Source organism: Malus sylvestris, chromosome 11 (assembly GCF_916048215.2).
Source record: "Malus sylvestris chromosome 11, drMalSylv7.2, whole genome shotgun sequence".
In the NCBI taxonomy this organism is placed as follows: domain Eukaryota; kingdom Viridiplantae; phylum Streptophyta; class Magnoliopsida; order Rosales; family Rosaceae; genus Malus; species Malus sylvestris.
Window position 1 is genome coordinate 2,890,095 of NC_062270.1, and position 19,468 is coordinate 2,909,562.

General features: G+C 38.3%; 3 protein-coding genes, 1 long non-coding RNA gene and 1 pseudogene across 6 annotated transcripts in view; 2 read left to right on the forward strand and 3 right to left on the reverse strand.

Annotated features, from left to right (window-relative positions):
- The window catches only part of LOC126588852 (serine/threonine-protein kinase D6PK-like), a 36,069-nt gene extending 26,687 nt beyond the window's left edge, over positions 1-9,382 (reverse strand). The window contains exon 1 of the mRNA XM_050254002.1: positions 9,361-9,382. The gene's annotated coding sequence lies outside the window, so the exon portion shown is untranslated. The remainder of the gene's footprint in view (positions 1-9,360) is intronic.
- LOC126588869 (uncharacterized) lies at positions 827-2,857 on the forward strand. Its single transcript, XR_007611649.1, has 3 exons — positions 827-1,079; positions 1,197-1,270; positions 1,851-2,857. It is a non-coding gene; the product is annotated as an uncharacterized LOC126588869 (long non-coding RNA).
- LOC126588856 (serine/threonine-protein kinase STY13-like) lies at positions 3,680-9,429 on the reverse strand. Of its 3 annotated transcripts, none has more exons than XM_050254009.1 (8): positions 9,361-9,429; positions 6,374-6,470; positions 5,933-6,224; positions 5,238-5,359; positions 4,812-5,023; positions 4,543-4,717; positions 4,277-4,411; positions 3,680-4,111 (listed from the first exon to the last, which is right to left on the reverse strand). In XM_050254009.1, exons 3-8 carry the CDS (start codon positions 6,039-6,041, stop codon positions 3,905-3,907), a joined length of 960 nt encoding a protein of 319 aa, XP_050109966.1. In that variant the 5' UTR covers positions 6,042-6,224; positions 6,374-6,470; positions 9,361-9,429; the 3' UTR covers positions 3,680-3,904. The 3 variants fall into 3 exon arrangements, with proteins under 3 accessions (XP_050109966.1, XP_050109965.1, XP_050109964.1); XM_050254008.1 differs by lacking the exon at positions 9,361-9,429 and adding an exon at positions 7,046-7,142; XM_050254007.1 differs by lacking the exon at positions 9,361-9,429 and having other exon boundaries at positions 5,933-6,127; positions 6,374-6,691.
- Positions 9,430-13,638: 4,209 nt separating this feature from the next.
- LOC126589235 (uncharacterized) lies at positions 13,639-14,193 on the reverse strand. The gene has a single exon (XM_050254460.1). It carries the CDS (start codon positions 14,191-14,193, stop codon positions 13,639-13,641), a length of 555 nt encoding a protein of 184 aa, XP_050110417.1.
- Positions 14,194-16,856: 2,663 nt separating this feature from the next.
- On the forward strand, positions 16,857-19,113 carry LOC126588859 (pre-rRNA-processing protein TSR2-like; annotated as a pseudogene).
- The last annotated feature ends 355 nt before the right edge of the window (positions 19,114-19,468 follow it).

The following is a 19,468-nucleotide window of genomic DNA, read 5'->3' on the forward strand; positions in this document are numbered from 1 at the left end:
TTATTTAATAAAGAAAGAATGTCCTGTTTAGCAAAGAACTGCTTCACAAGATATTACCAAACTATGACAGTAAAAATAACAGAATAAAACTATGACAGTAAAAATAACAGAATGAAACAACAAGACATTTTTCTTTTGGGTTGCAACCATGGTCTAAAATGCCGATATTATCGGCGAAATATTGCCGATAATATCGGTTTTGGGAAAGAAGGATATTTTAACACTTATCCAATGAGTTTTCGTCCAAATATCGTGATATTATTGATATTATCGCGATATTACCGATAATATCGCGAGATGAACCGATAATATTGCCTCTGAGTCGACCCGGATGGGGGCGAGTTGAACATGCTCAACTCGTGGTCGTACATGGCCTTCTTGGTGGGGTTAGAGAAGACGTTCCAGGCCTCGAAGACCAGCCAGAAGGCATAATCAGCGTAAGGGAAGCGATTCCGGTGGGGGTTTAGCAGAAAAGCGAGTCGGCGGTATTGAGTCGCGACGATTTCGAGGTTCTAAGTGTACTGGGCGAGTTGGAGAATAGCGTACTAGTTCGGCTGCTGGTTTTGGTTGTTGATCTGGGATTCAGTGGCGAGAAGAGTGTCGGCGACGGCGATTATCTGCTCGGTGGCCTCGAGCCTGGGGTCAATCTCTCGGGCTCGGATCGCGAAGGTCTTGGTCTCCTGCAAGTCATGCGCCGACAATAGCTTCACTGTAACACCCCACCCATTTCTATTTAAAAACTTGTTTTTTTTAATTATTTTTTTATATTAAATAGTGAGTCGTGGGACCCACCTTATTATTTTTATACACCTATCTTGGTTCCAGTCTCTCTTTCCCTCTAATATCCGAAACCAACACTCTCTCTCTCTAACTCTCAGGAACTCACACTCTCTCTAAGCTTCGAGAGCTTCTCTCTAACTTTCACCTCACTTCCTTCACAAATCAAACCCCAAAAACCATATATTTGGAATCCTTGAGACCTAACGAACTCAATGGTACCCTTGCATGCGCCATCAGAGCACTGTGGACTTTTCTGCCATTGAAGCTGAGAGCTTCAAAGCTCTAAAACTCGAACCCAGGTGAGAAGTGTGTTCCTTCTTCAAATTTATGGGTTTAATCATGCTATTTTACACACTGTTGTGTTGGTTTTGTGGTCAAAATCGAGGGTTTTGACCTTATCTCTTTTCTATGCCAAGAACCCGGTTCCGACAACGAACTCCGGCGAGTTTGTTGCTGTGGATTACGCGGATCCCTTCGAACCTAAACCCAGGTAGTTATTTTACCTTGCTATTTGTTGGTGGTACTGTGAGTGTGTGGTGTGTGTGCGCGTGAACCGTGTGTGTGTGTGTGAGAATGCTGTGCATGCCGTGTATGCTTGCTGTGTCTGTGTTTTTATATATGTATATATATATGATGTTGTGCGTGTGTGTGCTTATATATATATATGCATGCTGTGCATGTGTGTGTGTTTATATGTATGTATCTATATATATATATATATGCATGTTGCCTCTGTGTGTGTGTTTATATATGTATGCATGTTGTCTGTGTGTGTGTATTTATATGTATATATGTGTGTGCATGCTGTCTGTGTGTGTGTTTGGCATGTTGGTGTCCGTGCAAGTGTGTGTGTGTGTGAGTAATTGTGATGGTGTATGGTGCACGATATATGTATACGCAAGTGTGTGTGAGCAGTGCATGCTTTGCATGTGTGTGTGTGTTGATAAGTATGGGTTGGGCTCAAGCCCAAACCACCCCTTGATCCTTACCTATCCAAATCCAAGGCCCATTTCCATTTCCTAGAATTATATTGTTGGGTAGTTTGATTAACTGTACGTTCTTGTACTTAGAGGCAATTATCGCAACGTTTCTGTCTTCGCTAGTGGCGCAGCTTTTGACGGAGTATCTGTGAGTGGACCACCTTCTAAAATTGCATGTTTTATTGATAGAATTGCATAATTTAATAGCATGCCTTGCAGAATTATTTGATTTGAGGAATACTTTACAGGAAGCATGATGATTTAATTATGATTGATTATATATATTTTGAACTATTTTCATTATATTGTATTTTCTATAGAACCCTCGTTCTGGTAGACTATCTGATCGATGACGATAGGATGCTAAGAATGTGTTTCAAATGACTTTCGAACACCTCTTCGTAGTATAGAGGATCGATGAATTTATGCTACGAAGTTGTATTTTAGAGATGAATTATGTTTTGTGCGTACCTAGTGAACACTATGCCGCCTGGGGCGAGGATCTGGTGTTGGCATTGAGGCCGGGAGAAATAATCCCTAGCGAAAGGCTGAGGGACATGGAGACAGGCATTGGGCCGGGAGGGAGATATCTCTAGCTACGGGCACAGAGACTGAGGTGCAGGCATTGGGCCGGGAGTATTATTATTCAGTGCACTCACTAGCAGCACAACTTGTATTATGCTTCCTGATATGATTGCTGAGATAAATTTTGATATGATTTTCTGAGATTGATTTGCAGAAAGATATATGAATTGTTTTATGGCATGCTAAGGGTTTCTAAAAAGCTTATCACTTATTATTCTAGTAGTTTTCATCATTAAACTGTGGGGGTTAGTATGTTCGTAACTGTTTTCGTACTATGTATGTATATAAATTTGGTCCACTCACCCTTGTTTTGCGCCCCCATTCAGGACTTAGGATGAAGGCACATAATCCCGGCATCCAGGTACTTCCACAGCGGCATCTTCGAGTCTTCTCGGGGTAGGACCCACTCCTTTGTTCATTCAATCTTATCTTAATTCTTGTTAGTGACTAGGTTTAGTTGTATGCTCTGAACACGTTCCTAAATTGTTAATTCATTGTTTTTAAATTCATAACCTGTATTTATTTCTTATTCTTAGCTTTTGTATCAATTAATGGCTTTCGTCACCCCCGGGTGTCGGCCAGCACGTGTCGGTCCTGGTATTCGGGGAATATCAGGGTCGGGGCGTGTCATTCACGGCGCTCCGCTTCTGCCCTGTTGGTGTTGAAATTGAACTCCATTTCTTTCTCTTTTCTCTCTCGGGTGGGGGAATTTTGGGTGGACGAAAGAGGACCTGGGTTGTGACTGAAATGACGGAGATTGTTTGGTGGTGGGGTGGGAGAATGGGAGGTGCAGTAGGGGCATTTTGGGAGTTTGGAAAAAGTTTGATCTGATAAATCTAGGACTGGCATTTTATCTGGATGCGTAATGAGAGTGACATGTAACACGTTGTTGTTGTTGAGGGTTTTAAGCACACTTGGACTCGGTTAATGGATTGAGATTTTAAACCAACGGAACTGCTACCCTTCAACACCTTGACCACCATATCATTTATGTTTTTGTGAAAATATGCTAAAATATTTATATATATGGTTTTGTTTTAAATTCTTTTTGCAAGAAACAAATTTGCATATGACAGCTCGCTATATAATCAACTTAAATCAGTTAAATCCATCATGCAATGCATTTCCTTCCAATTTTTTGTGATAAACTAATAGATAATTGACTAAATAAACATCCTGCAAAGTTTCAATAAAAGTTTCCAAATTTTTCTTACAATTTCCGTGGTTTCCATATTATTTTTATCGATATCGATAATATCCCGATATTTTCGTGTTTTTGGACTACCGATATTTCCAATATCATCGATATTTTATACCTTGGTTGCAACAAAACATTAAAGCACAATCGCAGTAAAAACTTGATTTCCAAACCAGTTTACAATAAGAATGAAGAAGGAACCACAAACAATATTTTTCAAAAACGCTGTTTGTGCATGATTCAGGGATGTGATATGATTATCCAAAGACTGCCCACCGCCTGCAGTCTAGCACTGCACTGGTAACTGGTTTTAATATGCACTGCACAATCTATAAAACTCTATTACACGAAACAAAGGTGGTCATGGACCACGAGGTGTGCTGAAACAGAAACAGCCGGTAGACTGGTCTTCAGGTATCATGCTGCCTCCCTTGCTCGTATCTATTGCATACAACAGCTTCACTACCTCTTTCATTTCAGGGCGTTTATCCGGGTTTGCATCCCAACATTTGTGCATGACGCTAGCCAATGTGCTCGGACAACATCTTGGGATTTCTGGTTGTAAATTCTGCCATCCAAGCATAAGGTATTTGGACTAATATTTGGTGATCAACATAACTTAAAAGCCAAAGACAATGTCTGGGGCAGGTTTCCGGAGTAGTGTTTTGCTACATCAGTTTCACTACTTCAAACCAACGTGAAATTAAATAATTATGTGCAACGACAAACAAACCTGTCGCACTGCTGCAGATGAGACATGAGTAGAACTTGGATTAGGATAAGGCATGTCACAGCAATAGATTTCCCATAAGCAAATACCAAAACTATAGACATCGCATTTCCTGTTGTATGGCTTGCCATCAAGGACCTACAAAAACCTTTGATGTTAGAATTCTAATCCAATTTGCAGCAAGGCGGAATCTATAAATAAAAGAATGTCACTCACTTCAAATTCGTTTAGAACTAGATTTGGCAATGATTAATAAAAATAAGTAGTACCTCTGGGGCCATGTATCCAGGGGTACTAGTCTCCCAAGTCATGTCCCTTGATTTCCGAGTTTCTATTCGAGTAACGCCAAAATCAACAAATTTCAATGTTCTATGAGCATCAACCAACATATTTTCTGTTTTGACGTCACGGTGTAAAATTTTCTTTGAGTGAAGATAGCTCAAACTGAGACAATGAAGCACCGAGAACCAAATCCTTTAGTTTAAAACCCAACAAAAAAACATAATTAAATCAAGCACAATAAATGAACCCAACTCACCCTTTGGAGAGATCCAAAGCAAGTTGAATCACAACCTTAAAGGCAAGTTTGCCTCTTCTATTCCTGATCAAAAAATTCTTTAGCGTCTCAGCACCACCAGGAACAAACTCAACAACACAACAAGCTCTTGAAGGAGGAGAATTATGGCTATCGTTTGATGTGTTTTTAACAGGGATTTTAAGGTTGGAAGTTCCCATTGAAGCTCCGACCAACTGTCACAAAATGGTTATAGTTTAAATAGATAAACCTCAACCACAGGAGAAGATAACAGCGCATGAACATCACGTAGACCTGGAAATTGACATTTTGACAATATTCTAGAAACCAAAATATTGTTAGGAAAGCAAACAGTATCGAAAATTTCATCTGAAGCTATCATGACTTTATATGATGCAAACTGAGATGAAGAATATACAAGAAATTTACCTTTGGGATATTTGGGTGGTCAAGCTTATGCCAAACAGCAACCTCTTGCTGAAATGACGCCCGAAGAGCAGCAGTTTCAGCTGCTGTGGCAATACCGTCCTCACCCCAAGCCAATATCTTCACTAAAATATCAAGAATACAGAGACAATGAGAAGAATATTGACAAAAAAAATACAGGATAACCTACGGGTCATTATTCAATCAAATAACACAGCTTTCTTGCATTCAATCAAAAAATTTATGTATTTGTAAATTTGTACCTATACCTAGGCAAACAATCACATGTATTATTTTCTGCAATGAAGTAAACCCGCGAGTCTAATAACAATGGAAGTTTGAAATTTGAGTCCAGCATGCTAAAACCATTCCCAATAGATTCATTAACAATCTAATACACGATTGCTGTGGCACCTCCTGTTAATACTTATGGCCTGTTTGGGATCGCAACAGCACTTCCAGCATAAGTGCTTATGAGCAGAATTGTTTTCTACAGCAATCCCAAACGAGCCATAAACTATACTAAACAATTGTAGATGATGGCTTACCGTCTACCAACTCAACCAAATGTAAAGTTTCTCAATTCCATTTGAATTCTGGTAAAAATCATTGACCGCTAAACTATTTTTAAAGTCTCAAAAGAGCAACAACGAAAAAGCACTGAACTCGAATTGAAGCCTTCAGAGAAATCAAAGTACCTGCAACATCTTGGCCGTCATATGCACCGCGGTACACAGTGCCATTGGTTCCATGAACAATAACATGTCTTATATCCAACTTAGCCAAATCAATCTCCCACTCTTCCATCTTTGCTTCACCTCCCTCTCCCTCTCCCAACTCCTACTCAAGTGCTTCTCCAACTGGATATCCCGCCAAATCTCAAGTTTTCACTCCTTCACAACATAAATAATTTCTTAAACCCCCGAAAACTTGATTGAAACTTTGACAAAGGAATTGGAAAAACATAAATGGCCCCCCAGAATCTTGGAGCTGAAGAACCACACCAAATCGAGAAAAAAATCAGGGTGGGAAAAAAAGGAAGAATAAAAGTACAGACAAATAGAGTTTTGGGCAGAAAGAGTGGATAGAATCGTAAAATGAAAAATCAAACAAAGACTGTAATATATAGGAAAACTTACGCGAGGGTTAGAGCAGGAAGTTTATGGGTCAGCAGCAACTAGCAAATGGTTGGCAGTACAAGCTCAGCAGCAACTTAATCATTAAATTCGTTCTCCCCTGAAGAAGTTAACCAAATTAAACCAAAAACAATATTGGAACAGAGGTCAAGTCCCGTTTGTTCAAAAGTCACAGGTTCCCACCAGGTCCATGTTTAAGTGGAGGTTTGTCAGGCCAAAACAATTGTAATACTCTCTGGAGCAGGTGGGAACCTGTGACTTTGATTGTGTCATTTTGTCTGCGTATTAAGAAAATATTAAAACTGTTTGGGAGTGGAAAAGAATCCATTGCTTTCTACAAGCTACAAGGGAAGAAGGATGAGCTTTCTGCATCCACCAACTTTTACACTAAAAAGTCAATCCTGGTACTATTCATTTTACCCTTTATTTTGTCCTTATCATTAAAACTCAAAATTTCCAAGCCCTTTTTATTAGTTTTTTTTATTTTTTTTATTTTTTATAATTGTTTGACCCAAACAATGTCATTTTCCACTCAGCTACCACTATTGAATCCAAAAGAAATTCGGAAAACTAGAAAGACCCATATTTATTTCATATTTTTTTGCAATTAGTTAAGGCTTTCATCAAGTTAGTAATTAATTCAAATTAAATTGCAAATTTACAAGGTCCCATTACCATTTGAATCACCTCCCTGCTGTCTTGTGTCTATGAGGGATAATCTTCACGGTGGTAGGAATCCGCCGTCCTTAGGCCTAACAAATTTGTACCTACACTGGATCAAACCGTAGACATTATCCGGTCAACGTTGACCTTCATCGACGCGCTGATTTCGAATCCGCATATTGTTTTTCCAAATTCAATTGTTTTAATAGAGTTTCTTTAATGAGTTCGTTTATACACTTACGTGCGAGCAGTTCCAAAGACCCTAAAGGACAAGCCCAGACAAAGGAGCACTTCATGGACAAGCCCCAGAAATGGTTTGTTTATCTAAACAGGATTTATTTACACACTTTGTGTGTTTGAACACATATTTTTAGAAAATGAGAAGGAGGAAGGGAGAGAGAGAGAGAGAGAATGTGGGGAAATGAGAGGTTTTTGTTTTTGGTTTTTTTTTAATTTTTTTTTAATATTAGAGGTATTTTAATATCATCTGTAGGTAGGTGAGGCTTCAATAAAAAATAATAAAATTTGGATATGTGAAATTACATTATTGCCCATCATTTTTTTGTGTGATAGAAGACTAAATAGTCTTTTCATCATCTTTTTGTTTTTTTTTTTTTTCTTGAGAGAAACAATAGAATTTCATTAACATAACCAACCACTTATAAGGATGTCAGATGGGTACATATACTTCAGTGATCAATTTCTTGATCTGAAGGTAATAAGCATAAATACAAACGATTATAAAACCCCTATACGGACATCACACAAAACACACCACTAAAATGAGAAAATGAGAAATCCCGAGGTTGATATGTCCCACAGACACGTGACATACCAAGCAACGAAACCCTCACCAAAACCTACGCGAGACAGAGAGGCTACAAAACCGTCTAAGCGACACAAAAACCTATGCAAGACAGCAAGGCTACAAACAAATTCGCATAAGTGACACGAAGGCCGAAGCAACGGACCAGTAATAAAACTAAACCAAAAAACAAAAGAAACTGGTGGTGCAGCTGTAAGTTGGCAGAGGGGTGGGGAGCAACCAAGGCATGTGCAGAAATGTTGGGAGAAGTGCAACGCTAGCTGTAGCCAGGACGAACTGAGAAAGGTGGGGAGGAAAGGGTTCCAGCCAGAGCCACCGTAGTCGTCAGAATGCCACCACAAACCAAACCAACGTAATAGTACCAAGGGCCACCATAGATTCCTCCGACCGGAGTTGGTCGCTGCAATGACAAGAAATAACGGCAACGACATGGGTGGAAAAGGGGTTGCCAAGCCAAGACCACCCACGCCACTGAACCGCCATCCCCACCACCACCACGAACCCAAAGAGGACAAAATGATAGTTCCAAGGGCATAAAGGATGTGAAATTTCTTTTTTTCTCCAATCCTTATAGCTTAAAATTTTATCCCCTAGATCATTAACTAATAATTTAAGCCTAATTTTTTTCGGTAAGTTTTTTCAAAAATAAAATTTATGTAAATTATCCTAATTTATTTTTGAGAATATTTTAATATAAAAATATTTAATTTCAATACGTAATTATAAATTATACAAATACATAGGTATTTATAAAATTAAAGTGAAATTTGATTTAAATAATTTTTTAAAATTATTTTAGACGCTAAATTTAGCAACAACATTTCAGCCCGAAAATAAAAGACAATCGAAATCATTACTCCATCAACACAAGTTACACAACCTAGATTCAAACTACAAAACCCACAAAGACAGTCACTCTTAAATTATTCCAAACGAACAACATACAAAGAAGTCAAATTTTTGTTCCAGCAGACCAGAATGTAACATTTCACAAACAGTAAGCAAAAACTGTAAAAACCTTCTTAGAGAACTCAAGAAATTGGCATAAAAGCAGAGAGTTGCATGCAACCCAAAAGCATCAAGCTATAAACCAATCAAAGACCCCAACAAGTGATGGGTCAAAACTAAATCAAGAGTACAAGAGTCACAGTTATCTACGTCAAAAATGCCAATCCTTTTTCCATGAAAGCACAAAACTTTCAACAGAAAAAATGCCATGGATCAAAGAGCCACGGGGACTAAAGAAAAAAACTCAACTGAATGTATATAATTGTGTATCTATCAATTATCTATGAATACACAAAAAGCCCATAATCTATAGCAAAAGATAAGAATCAAAGTGAGATTCATACAGATCTCAAACAGGGACCCAACACTTCGGATCCGAAAGATCCAGATGCTAAAAAACAAGATAGAGTGCAATAGAGAAGCAAAAATCACCAAACAAAATACAGGACCGGTTAAAGGTGAACAGAAAAGGAAACCCAAAAAGGATAGATACCTGGGCTTGAGAGAGAGAGAGAGCCCTTCCACAAAAAATCAGAACTTTGAAGGGATTTTTTGGTTTGGCTTTGCCTTAACATAGCGGAAAGGAAAGGAAGAGGGAAATGAGCACTCACAACTGTTGAGGGAGATGAAGGGGATCTCTCTTTACTGATTACGGTTAAATTACGTCAATATAAGTTTTACACTGAGCAGTTAGAACTAAAAAAAAAAAAAAACTAATAAAAATGGCTTGAAAACTTTGAGTTTTAATGATAAAGACAAAATAAAGTCTAAAATAAATAGTATCATGTTTAACTTTTTAGTGTAAAAATATGATTTTTCATTAAAATGAACAGTACCGTAAGCTTTTTGATAAAACTGTCAAAGAAAAAACTCACGGGCAGTGCACAAAAAGTAATGGGAGTAGTATAATATATGATAAGATGAAATAGATGACATAAAATTATTTTTTAAATATTTCATTGGGAATGAAAAGGGTCACATAGAAAGATAAAAAGAGAGAGAGAGTTTTATCAGGAAGGAAAACGTTAAGAGAGAGAGAAAGCTTCAACGGTTTATTTTCCTTCCAGAGAGAGGACCGCATGAAACCTAGTGTATGATATTTACATCAAAAGATTCATGGTATCATTTGCAGAATGCTAAAATCAAATTAATAGCATGATATATGTGTTAACTCGCATTACATACACTCAATTTAATCTAAAGTGATGGCCAATCATCAAGATTAAAATCAAGCTCAAGCACAGCAAAATAATACTCAAATTGAATGAAAATTTATAAATAATTTAATTGAAAAATTAAGAATTCATAGTTAGAGTCATGCTCTGATCCCGACATACATTCAGGATCGACATGTAATGTCACCAAGTACCCCTATAACTAACGTACCTCGCCTCCAGGCCATGAATAAAGCACCACTCAAGGTTCAAATGCGTAGTAATTTTTCATATGCTTTATGGTTGTATCTAACCTTCTCGTTATACTACCTACGTACCCTAAATAGGGATCAAGCCCTTACTAGTTCATCGTTCACTAAACTCTGACACTTATCCTAGTACGTTCTAATAGGAAAGCGTGGCATTCCACAATTAATTATTTAGACTTGACAAGCATGAATTGTTCAATTCAAGCTACATAACGAACCTACATGACAATCAAGATTTCCACTCCATCCATCATGTAAATCATTATGTTTCAACATAAAACCGTAATTCATAACATGAATGTATCAAAGAATCAATAAAGCACAATATTATCCTTTAGTCACAGTGATCAACTAATACAATCATATTAATAACAATCATATCCAACATAATTTCACAATCAATTAAATTGACCAATTTCATGAATCAAAGATGCACGATATTAACATTGCACTACGTTAACCAATCAATAAGATCACATACCAATTCACAAAATATAATAAAAGAATTCTACATGATTCCCTACCTGGATTCCAACTGATAACCTGATAAATCTAATTTATAAACACAACGTCTACTGTGAGCAATTATTATTCACTCGAATCTAGGGTCGGACTAACCTTATTGAAAAGAGCAAGAGTAGGGATTCCGAACCATTCAACGGAATCCAACTAAAATAAGATCGCTTATCGAAATGTACCAAATACAAATAATCCTCATCACCCATAGTATGCATATGGTCCCCAATTACGGATATACCAAGCAGAACCATAGGCATTATCTAAACGTGCAGGCAGTGATCACCCATTGCGAATATACCAGGCATGATCATTTCTAACAGTCATTCATCGCGGATATACCAAGCATGATCACCACTAGAATGTGTATGGTCTCTCATTACTGATAAACCAAGCAGGACCATAGGCATAGTCTAACGTGTGGTCCTCTATCACAGATATACCAAGCAAGACCACATACTAACTCTAGGTAGTGATCACCTATTGCATATATATCAAGCATGATCACCCATAGAATGCATATGGTCCCCTATTGCGGATAAACCAAGTAGGACCATAAGCACAGTCTAGCGTGTGGTCCCTATTGTGGATATACCAAGCAGGATCACGTCCTAACTCTAGGTAGTGATCATCTATCGCGATGATCACCCCTAGAATGCATATGGTCCCCCATTGCGGATAAACCAAGCATGACCATAAGCATAGTCTAATCGTGCAAGCGGTGATCACCCATCTCAGATATACCAAGCATGATCACCCCTGAAATACGTACGGTCCCCTATCGCGGATATATCAAGCAGGACCATCCAAATACCATTGCTACCTAGTGCAATCAGTTCAACACACAATCTACCCCTATCTTAATCCCTATGATTTACAACGTAGGCACTTGCACTATCAACTTCTCATGACCACTAACTATCTTGTCATACAAGCATAAAAGTTCTACATAATACTTCTAATAAGATTCTAGGTTCACATCGTCATAAAAACAATCATACACATCATTCCAATCATACAAATCAAACCATATTTCATAAACGTTTCTAAACCACGGGCGAATCACATTTAATACATAAATTGATGGCTAAAAATAAAAATAACAATTCAATAGAGATCACATTTAATAAAAAAGTATAACACAATATGGTGCCACTAGTACATAAATCGAGACACACGTCATCAAGATGAGCCCATTAAGCACCATGAAATCTCAACAACACTCTAAGATAAACGACATGCTAGAATAATTCGGGCTAGTTGACTAAAAAGTCAACCGTCAATCAAGGTCAAGTGTAGGTCCACAACCCTAGTAATCTAATCCGGAAGTTCCGCCTAACAGATTTGTGATCCGTAACTTTCCAAGAGTCTCTTTGATCGTCTAGAACAATATCTTAAAATTTTGGAATGATCCAACGATCAGATCTCCACCAATTGCTAAAATTAAGTGGCGGTTGACGTTTGAATTTACAAACTTAGAAATCTAATTCGGGAAGATCCGTGCGTTGGATTCCCGATCCGTAAATTCCTAAGATCCACAAATATTATGTATAATAACATATTAAAGTTTGGTGACGATCCAACAGTTGGATCGTTGATTCATATATTGACCAAGTGGCGGCCTCAATCAAAACTATATTCATATGATGAGATTTCGTCAATCGAACGTCACATATGGAACCGGGGCATCAAAATTACCCTAGGAATGTCAGGTGGGGTCTCGACCCACGTGCCACCGCACGCAGCGACTGGCCGCCCCTACTCGTTGGAAAAATCCACCTAACTCCAAAAATTACCAAAATTTACAGAATTGTAGATCTCAATGAGATGAGCAATTTTCATAACTGGGCCAAAGTCAAATTCAATTGGGAAGTGGCCTGAAAATGCCTTGAAAATGCCGAGTGGCTGGAATTTTAAGATCCTCGTCGTTTCCCCTTCGGAGGTCCGATGATTGAGATTATTGTCGGGTTTTACTGCTGAAAGGAAGGGCTACCAGGCCCATGTGGAACGCCACCATGATTGTTGCCGGAAATGGAGGTTATCGTTATAGGGTTCTCGACGAGCTACAAGGGTCTCGCGCTCCATTCGTCAAACATGGTAACCCACAGGTGAAATTAAGGTAAGGGCTCGACTGGGTTTGAAGTGAGGAGTAATTTGACACCGGTCCCGTCGTCAATGGTGGTCGGAAGAATGAGTTGTGGCCGGGTGGGGTCGGCGAGTCGAGGTGTATGTGGCCGGGTCTCCTTCTCTCGTTTCCCCTCATTTCCCTCTTTCTGATTGGCTATCCCCTCCCTCATTTCCTTGCTTGCTTTCTATTCTGATTGGGTCACCTCTCTCCCACTGCCATCTAGCAGATTTTTTTTTGTTTTTGGTTTTTCACAGTTAGGCTACATCGTAGCCCTAGCAAAAAGAAATTAATTCCGAAACATAACATGAAATATTATTGAATTCATAAAATGAAAAGAAAACTAAGTTTAGAAAAACCCTTAAAAATTCGTTGCTTTGCCGCACCACTCTTTTGCTTGTTCTGCCGCTCTTGCTCTTTTCTTGTCTTCTTTGGTGCTTTAATGTATGATTGCTTTTCCATTCTTCCCTTTTTTCAATGCTCCATAATGATCAGCCCCATATTGAAAAATTAATGCCAAAACAAAACACCAAGCAGTTCCTTTTTCTTTTTTCTTTTTTTTTTGAAAGGAAAAACAAACAACAGAACAGGAAAGCCTACCAGGAGGCTAACACCACGGGGGCAGACAACGCAGAAAGCAATGAGAGGGGATTCAACACACAGACGCTCCAGCAAAGAGCGTCACCCCCACCATCACCAAAACAAAATTAAGGAGGGCAAGGAAGACCATCCTTATTCAAAACGAAGACCAAAGAAGATGGGGGCCTGTCAACCCAAACCCGAGAACCCATCTCCGGAAAACCCCGCGACGCAAGGAAGTCAGCGGCTCCATTGGCTGATCTTGGCACCCAAGACCAGCGACAGAACTGAAAAGCATCACTCACCATCTTAACTCTTGTCAGAACAGGATAAGCTTCCCAACTGCCAACATCAACATCTCCGGAGAGCCAATCAATGGACTCCCGAGAATTTGACTCCACAATAACCGACTGTAAGCCCAACGAAGACCCCAACTCACAGCCACGCAGCAAAGTCGTCGCTTCAGCCGCAGCTACAGAAGGTGTAGATAAGGCAAATCTCTCAGCAGCCACAAATTGACCAGAAGCATCACGAATGACCACTCCAGCAAAACCCGAATGAGTCGAAAGAGACCAACTAGCATCAACATTAATTTTAACGAAAGAAGAAGGAGGAGGAATCCATAGAGGAATCGGAACACAACTGGCAGAGGGCCGAGCAGCACCAACACCCGTCCACCCCATGTCGTCCCAGTAAGCCCCGATAGCAGATGACACCCCCAACAAGACCTTAAGAGGATGAATGGGAACCTGATTAAAAACAAACTCGCATCTGGTTCGCCAGATAATCCAAACAGTAAACACAACATATGAGAAGACCCATTTCCTTTCCTCCGCGCAACCCGGGAAACGAACAAAGACCTACATCAACCAATCCGCCCAAGAAGAAATGCTTTCGCCATCAATCCGATAATTAAAGGCACCACCAAACCAGATGGCAGTCACCCACGGACATAGAAGAAAAATATGTTCGATTGTCTCATCTTGACAATTACAGATTGGGCAAATTGGTGAAAGGGAAACCCTTCTCCGAAACAAAATATCTCTAGTAGCCAGACCACGGTGCAGAGACAGCCAAAAGAAAAAACGAATCTTAGCAGGAACGGGGAGACTCCAAACCAGATTCCACAGATTTTTCGGGATAACACGAGTCCTGGGCAGCCGATGATCCCGTGAAGCAAGAGACCCCAATTGCAACCAACGATAGCCCGACTTAACCGAGTATCTGCCATTCTTGCTAGCCCGACTTAACACGAGTCCTTTTTCTTTCTTGAATGATCCACCTCAACCCTTTTTCTTGTCTTCTCTTTACTAGCAGATGAGCACACATTCTGTGTATTTGAACGATTTCATTTTATTTTTTGTTTTTATTTATTAAGGAGTGTGATTAGTTTTTAAAAATTTTAAAAAAGAGTATGTGACAATCTTAATAAGGGCATATTTTTTTTCTTAATATTGCATAATTACTGTTTTGTCCTCCTAATGTAAATATTGTGTATCAAAAGTGAGGGGTAAAATAGGAAAAATCCGGATATGATTGTCATTTTCTCAAAAGAAACATAATTACTGTTTTGTCATTATTATGTAAATATTATGTATCAAAAGTAAGGGTAAAATAGGAAAATGGAGATATGATTGTCATTTTGAGAAAAGGTTGACAATGCCTCTTCTCTTAATTATAGTACTAGCAGAGAACACACACTTTGTGTGTGTGAACAATTTATCTTAATATGTGCATATTTTTTTTTAATATTACATAATTACTGTTTTGTCCTCCTTATGTAAATATTGTGTATCAAAAGTGAGGGTAAAATAGGAAAAATAAGTATATGATTGTCATTTTCTCAAAAAAGAAAGGTAAAATAGGAAAAATAGGAATATGATTGTTATTTTGTCAAGAGTGCTACTATTACCACCCCTCTGTCTTATTTCTACACCCACTCTTTATTAAAAAATTTAATTACAAATTTATCCTCACGTAAAATATCAAATAAGAACCAAGGGAAAACAAGATCAGATTGTTCACTTCCACCCACACTCCCAGCAACTCATAATCTCAATTCCCAAACGTCTCGTCGTCACTTTATTCCTTTTAAATTTTAATTTATGTTTATTGGATCCTAAATTATTGAATCACGAATTGATCTTTGTATTCGTCAAGCCCGCCGTACGTAATACAAATCCCAAACACACTGAATCCATCAAGTCATATATGGATGTCAACTGAGTTTCTTTCTCTACAGATTTCACTTCTGATTCTTTCGGCTTTGATTCTATGATTGGTTTAGCGACTGACTCTTTGTTCTATTGTTGCATCGCCTCCATGGTCAGTCATGGGGATAGTCGGGATGGTGGTAGAAAGTGCAAAAGGGTTGTCACTGTTTTACTTCCCTCTATTTCAATCATATAAATATAATCATTTTCCTTATATTAAAATATTATTTAAATAAATAAAAAATAGATGGGAGAACATGTTAGAGAAGCAATATGGATGTCAATTTCTGTGCTTCTCGTCAGTCAGTAATATGGCTATGGGAAGGGGTAAGCTGTGCTGGTGAACGGTGTCAAGGGTGGAAATTGGAAGGGTACTTTGGGGATAATGGTAGGTAGGAAGATAGTATGTTATTTTTCTTATTTATTTATTGTGGATGAGATTATAACGTGAGTGTAGAAATAAGACAATGGGATGGGCTTAGTAACACTCTTTGTCAAAAGGTACAAAATTACTGTTTTGCCCTCTTTTTTTTTTTGTCAATAGTGTGTATTAAAAGTGAGAACAAAATAGAAAAAAAAGAAAAAAAAAAGTTGACGAGAAGGATTCTCTTAATAGTATAGATTCTCTAACAGCCTAATAATTGATAAATTAATGCCTAGCAAAACTCATTTTTCTTCTTGTCTTCCCACTGCTTGATAAATTATGTGTAACCGACAAAAGCTTATTATCTTTTCTCCCAATTGCCCCTTAAAATATTTAATTACAATATTGATAACCACCTAATATCGAGGTTTGGTGGTCTTAGGTTCGTGATCTTAGGAATGAGGTTCGATTCTTATCATTCTTGAAAAAAATTAAAGAGAAACGCCAAAGAAATTCTTTTAAAAGTATAATTTTTTATGAATTTTCTAATACTTCATAATTTTGACTAATATCAATATAGAAATTGACGTTAAACTATGATAAATCAGAGAGTACATAAAAAGTACCACCTTAAAGTACTTCCCTTAACATTTCTCAAAAGTTATTGTAAGCTTACCCACTCCTAAAACCGAGTCAAGAGTACAACAGTCCAGCAAACCAAACAAGCCCCTTCCTATAAACGGATTTGGATCCTCTTCTGGGCAGGGGTCCGAATCCTTCTGAGCAGATAACAAGGGGTTGAATTTTGATTCAACGGTTATAAATAGAAGGTTTTTTTTAAAATTATAATAATTATAATCGTCGGATCAAAATCGAACTGTCCTTATTATGTGGTCGGAGGATTCGAACCCTGCTCGGGAGATGATCCAAATCCCCTATAAACCTCATCTTCTTCACTTTTCAGGTTTAGGGTTAGGGTTTTGACCAGACGGAGATTTCGAAAATGGAGCCTGAGAGAAAGCTATCGGAGGAGGCTGGGCCCGTACTCCAAGAAGGCGTGGGATTGGTTCTGTCTCGGTGGTCGGCGCTCCAATTGGCAGTTGAAAAGGAGTAGGGCGGGCGTGACTCGCTCCGCAAAGCGGAGCAACTCGTCGTCGATATCTTCTCCTGGTTCAATGACTCCACAGGTACTTTGATTCCCTCATCTCCTCTAGCTCGACTCTTTCAGATTTTCCATTTATTGTTTGTAAAGAATTGAGCTTGAATTTTGATTTGCTGCTTTTTTTCTAGGGAATTATTATATAGTTTTTGTGTTTTCGTAATATTTTGTGAACAATTGTTCTTCTGAGGTTGGGATTAGGATTCAATAGGGAATTTGTAAGTGAAAGTAAGAACCTTCATCACTAAAAACTTCAATTTTGTGCTGAAATCTTCTTTTTTCGTATCAAATTTTGCATTTTTAGTTCAGTTTTGGTGAGGCTTGCTTTGTCTTATAAATTATTTGTAGGAATATGATACAATGCGTTAAGTAAAACTATAATTGAGTGGAACCTAATTGGTAGTTATAGTCAAATTAGCAATTTTTCAACATACCAAATTGTATACGGAGCTACTAATATTTTCTGTCTTTTGATGAAGATTTCTATCGTTCTAGCCAAGCAGAATGATTAACGAATGGTGTGAATATTTGTACCGGTCGTTGTTGTAACGAAATCTCACAACTACATGTTCATTCTCCCCAGACAGAGCCTCTTCACATAGATGATTTGGAAGATACGCTGAATGAAGCCATGCTTTCTCTCAACACTATGACAGAGGATGGCAGCATTGAGGAGGTATTACTTTTATACTTAACTTCGTCTTTTCGGAGAACACTTAATAGTATGTTGATGAGGTATGAAATGAAGAAGATTTAATATGTTATGCTTCTGGTGGTGGGAAACTCGAAAGTAATTTGCTTGCTTTATGGATTGCGTCAACGTGGCTTTGGATAGGCCGCCATTGCAAAGGTTTGTAATTGTGTGTTCCAGACCACCCGCACTTGGCTGACTATTCGACTTTTAAAAACTGAAACCTTTTAGCATCAACTACATTTAAGTTGGCAGCTAAGAATCTGCATCTCCAGCCATTGGAGATATGCTCACATGTTTCATTAGACGGACAATTTACGGTTCATTATTGTTTCTATAAAGTAGATGGTACTAGGGAGTAGGGATGCAACCTTTACTTTTAGTAATGGCTTCTATCTTTATGGTGTTTGCGGTTTCTTTTTCTTTGGATTTACACAGGTAGCTGAAAAGCTAATGATTATGTATGAAGAATGTTTAGATTGTAATTTCAATTCGATTGAAAGCCTAAGGGAAGCCAATCAACGAAAAGTTGCTCTTCCGCATGTTAGAGAGGTAAAGCTCCATTTAAAACCCTCTGCCTTTAAATTTTCTAATTTAAACTTCTCTTATGTCCTGTGACAGCGTGCTTTTTCCAAATTTTGGTGTATTGAAAAGTACTTGTGGATGTTGTCTTGAAAGTTTTCCTCTAAAGCCATAAGTGGCGGAGTGAGGATGATACGTTTGAATGATATGCGTTGCTAAAATCTCTTAATTCTCTTTGTCACTCATGCCAGGTTGCAAATGATGACGATGACGATGAAGATAATGATGATAGAGATCATAGCATGGGAAATGATGATTCCTCGAACATGATAGTAGACATACCAGAGGCTCATTCAAACTTAAATCCCGTACACGCGTATCAGGCAATGAACCAAAGCCCAAGACGGCGGCCGAAGCAGAAGATGGATGGGAGGTAGTCGGACCTAGAAAACATAGGGGTAAAAGGAATTAGCTTGAGCCCCCTCCCTTCTGATCAACAATTTTTCCGTTTTACTTTCTGAAGTAGAGTGAATATGTGTATAAGTTGGATCATACACCATTAATCTACGGATAATCACTTCATTTATACGATATACGGTCCCAACTTTTGTACATTCTGAGCGTAGCACTGTATACAATCCTCCAATCTTATAATTCTTCGTGTATCTTTACTTGCTTTGCACAAAAATGTTAACCTCCGCATGTACAAACTCTCGTTTGCATCGATGATGCTCGGAATGGAAGTGAAGGAGGTTTGTGTTAGATCAGTTGTACCTGCTGCTTTGCTATCAAGTTCAAGTCCGTATTCTCTAGACAAAGATTAACTTAGAATATCGTCTTGTAAAAAAAATAAAAGGCGAGCTTCATGCAAAAGAAACAGCAATAATTGTACTTGATATAACAAAAAGTGAGGAGAACAGAGAATGATATCGCAGTTTGGAGTTGACTAACCGTGTGATCCGGATGGGGTTGTAAAATTTGAAATAAGTAATCTAGATTATTGACTAAT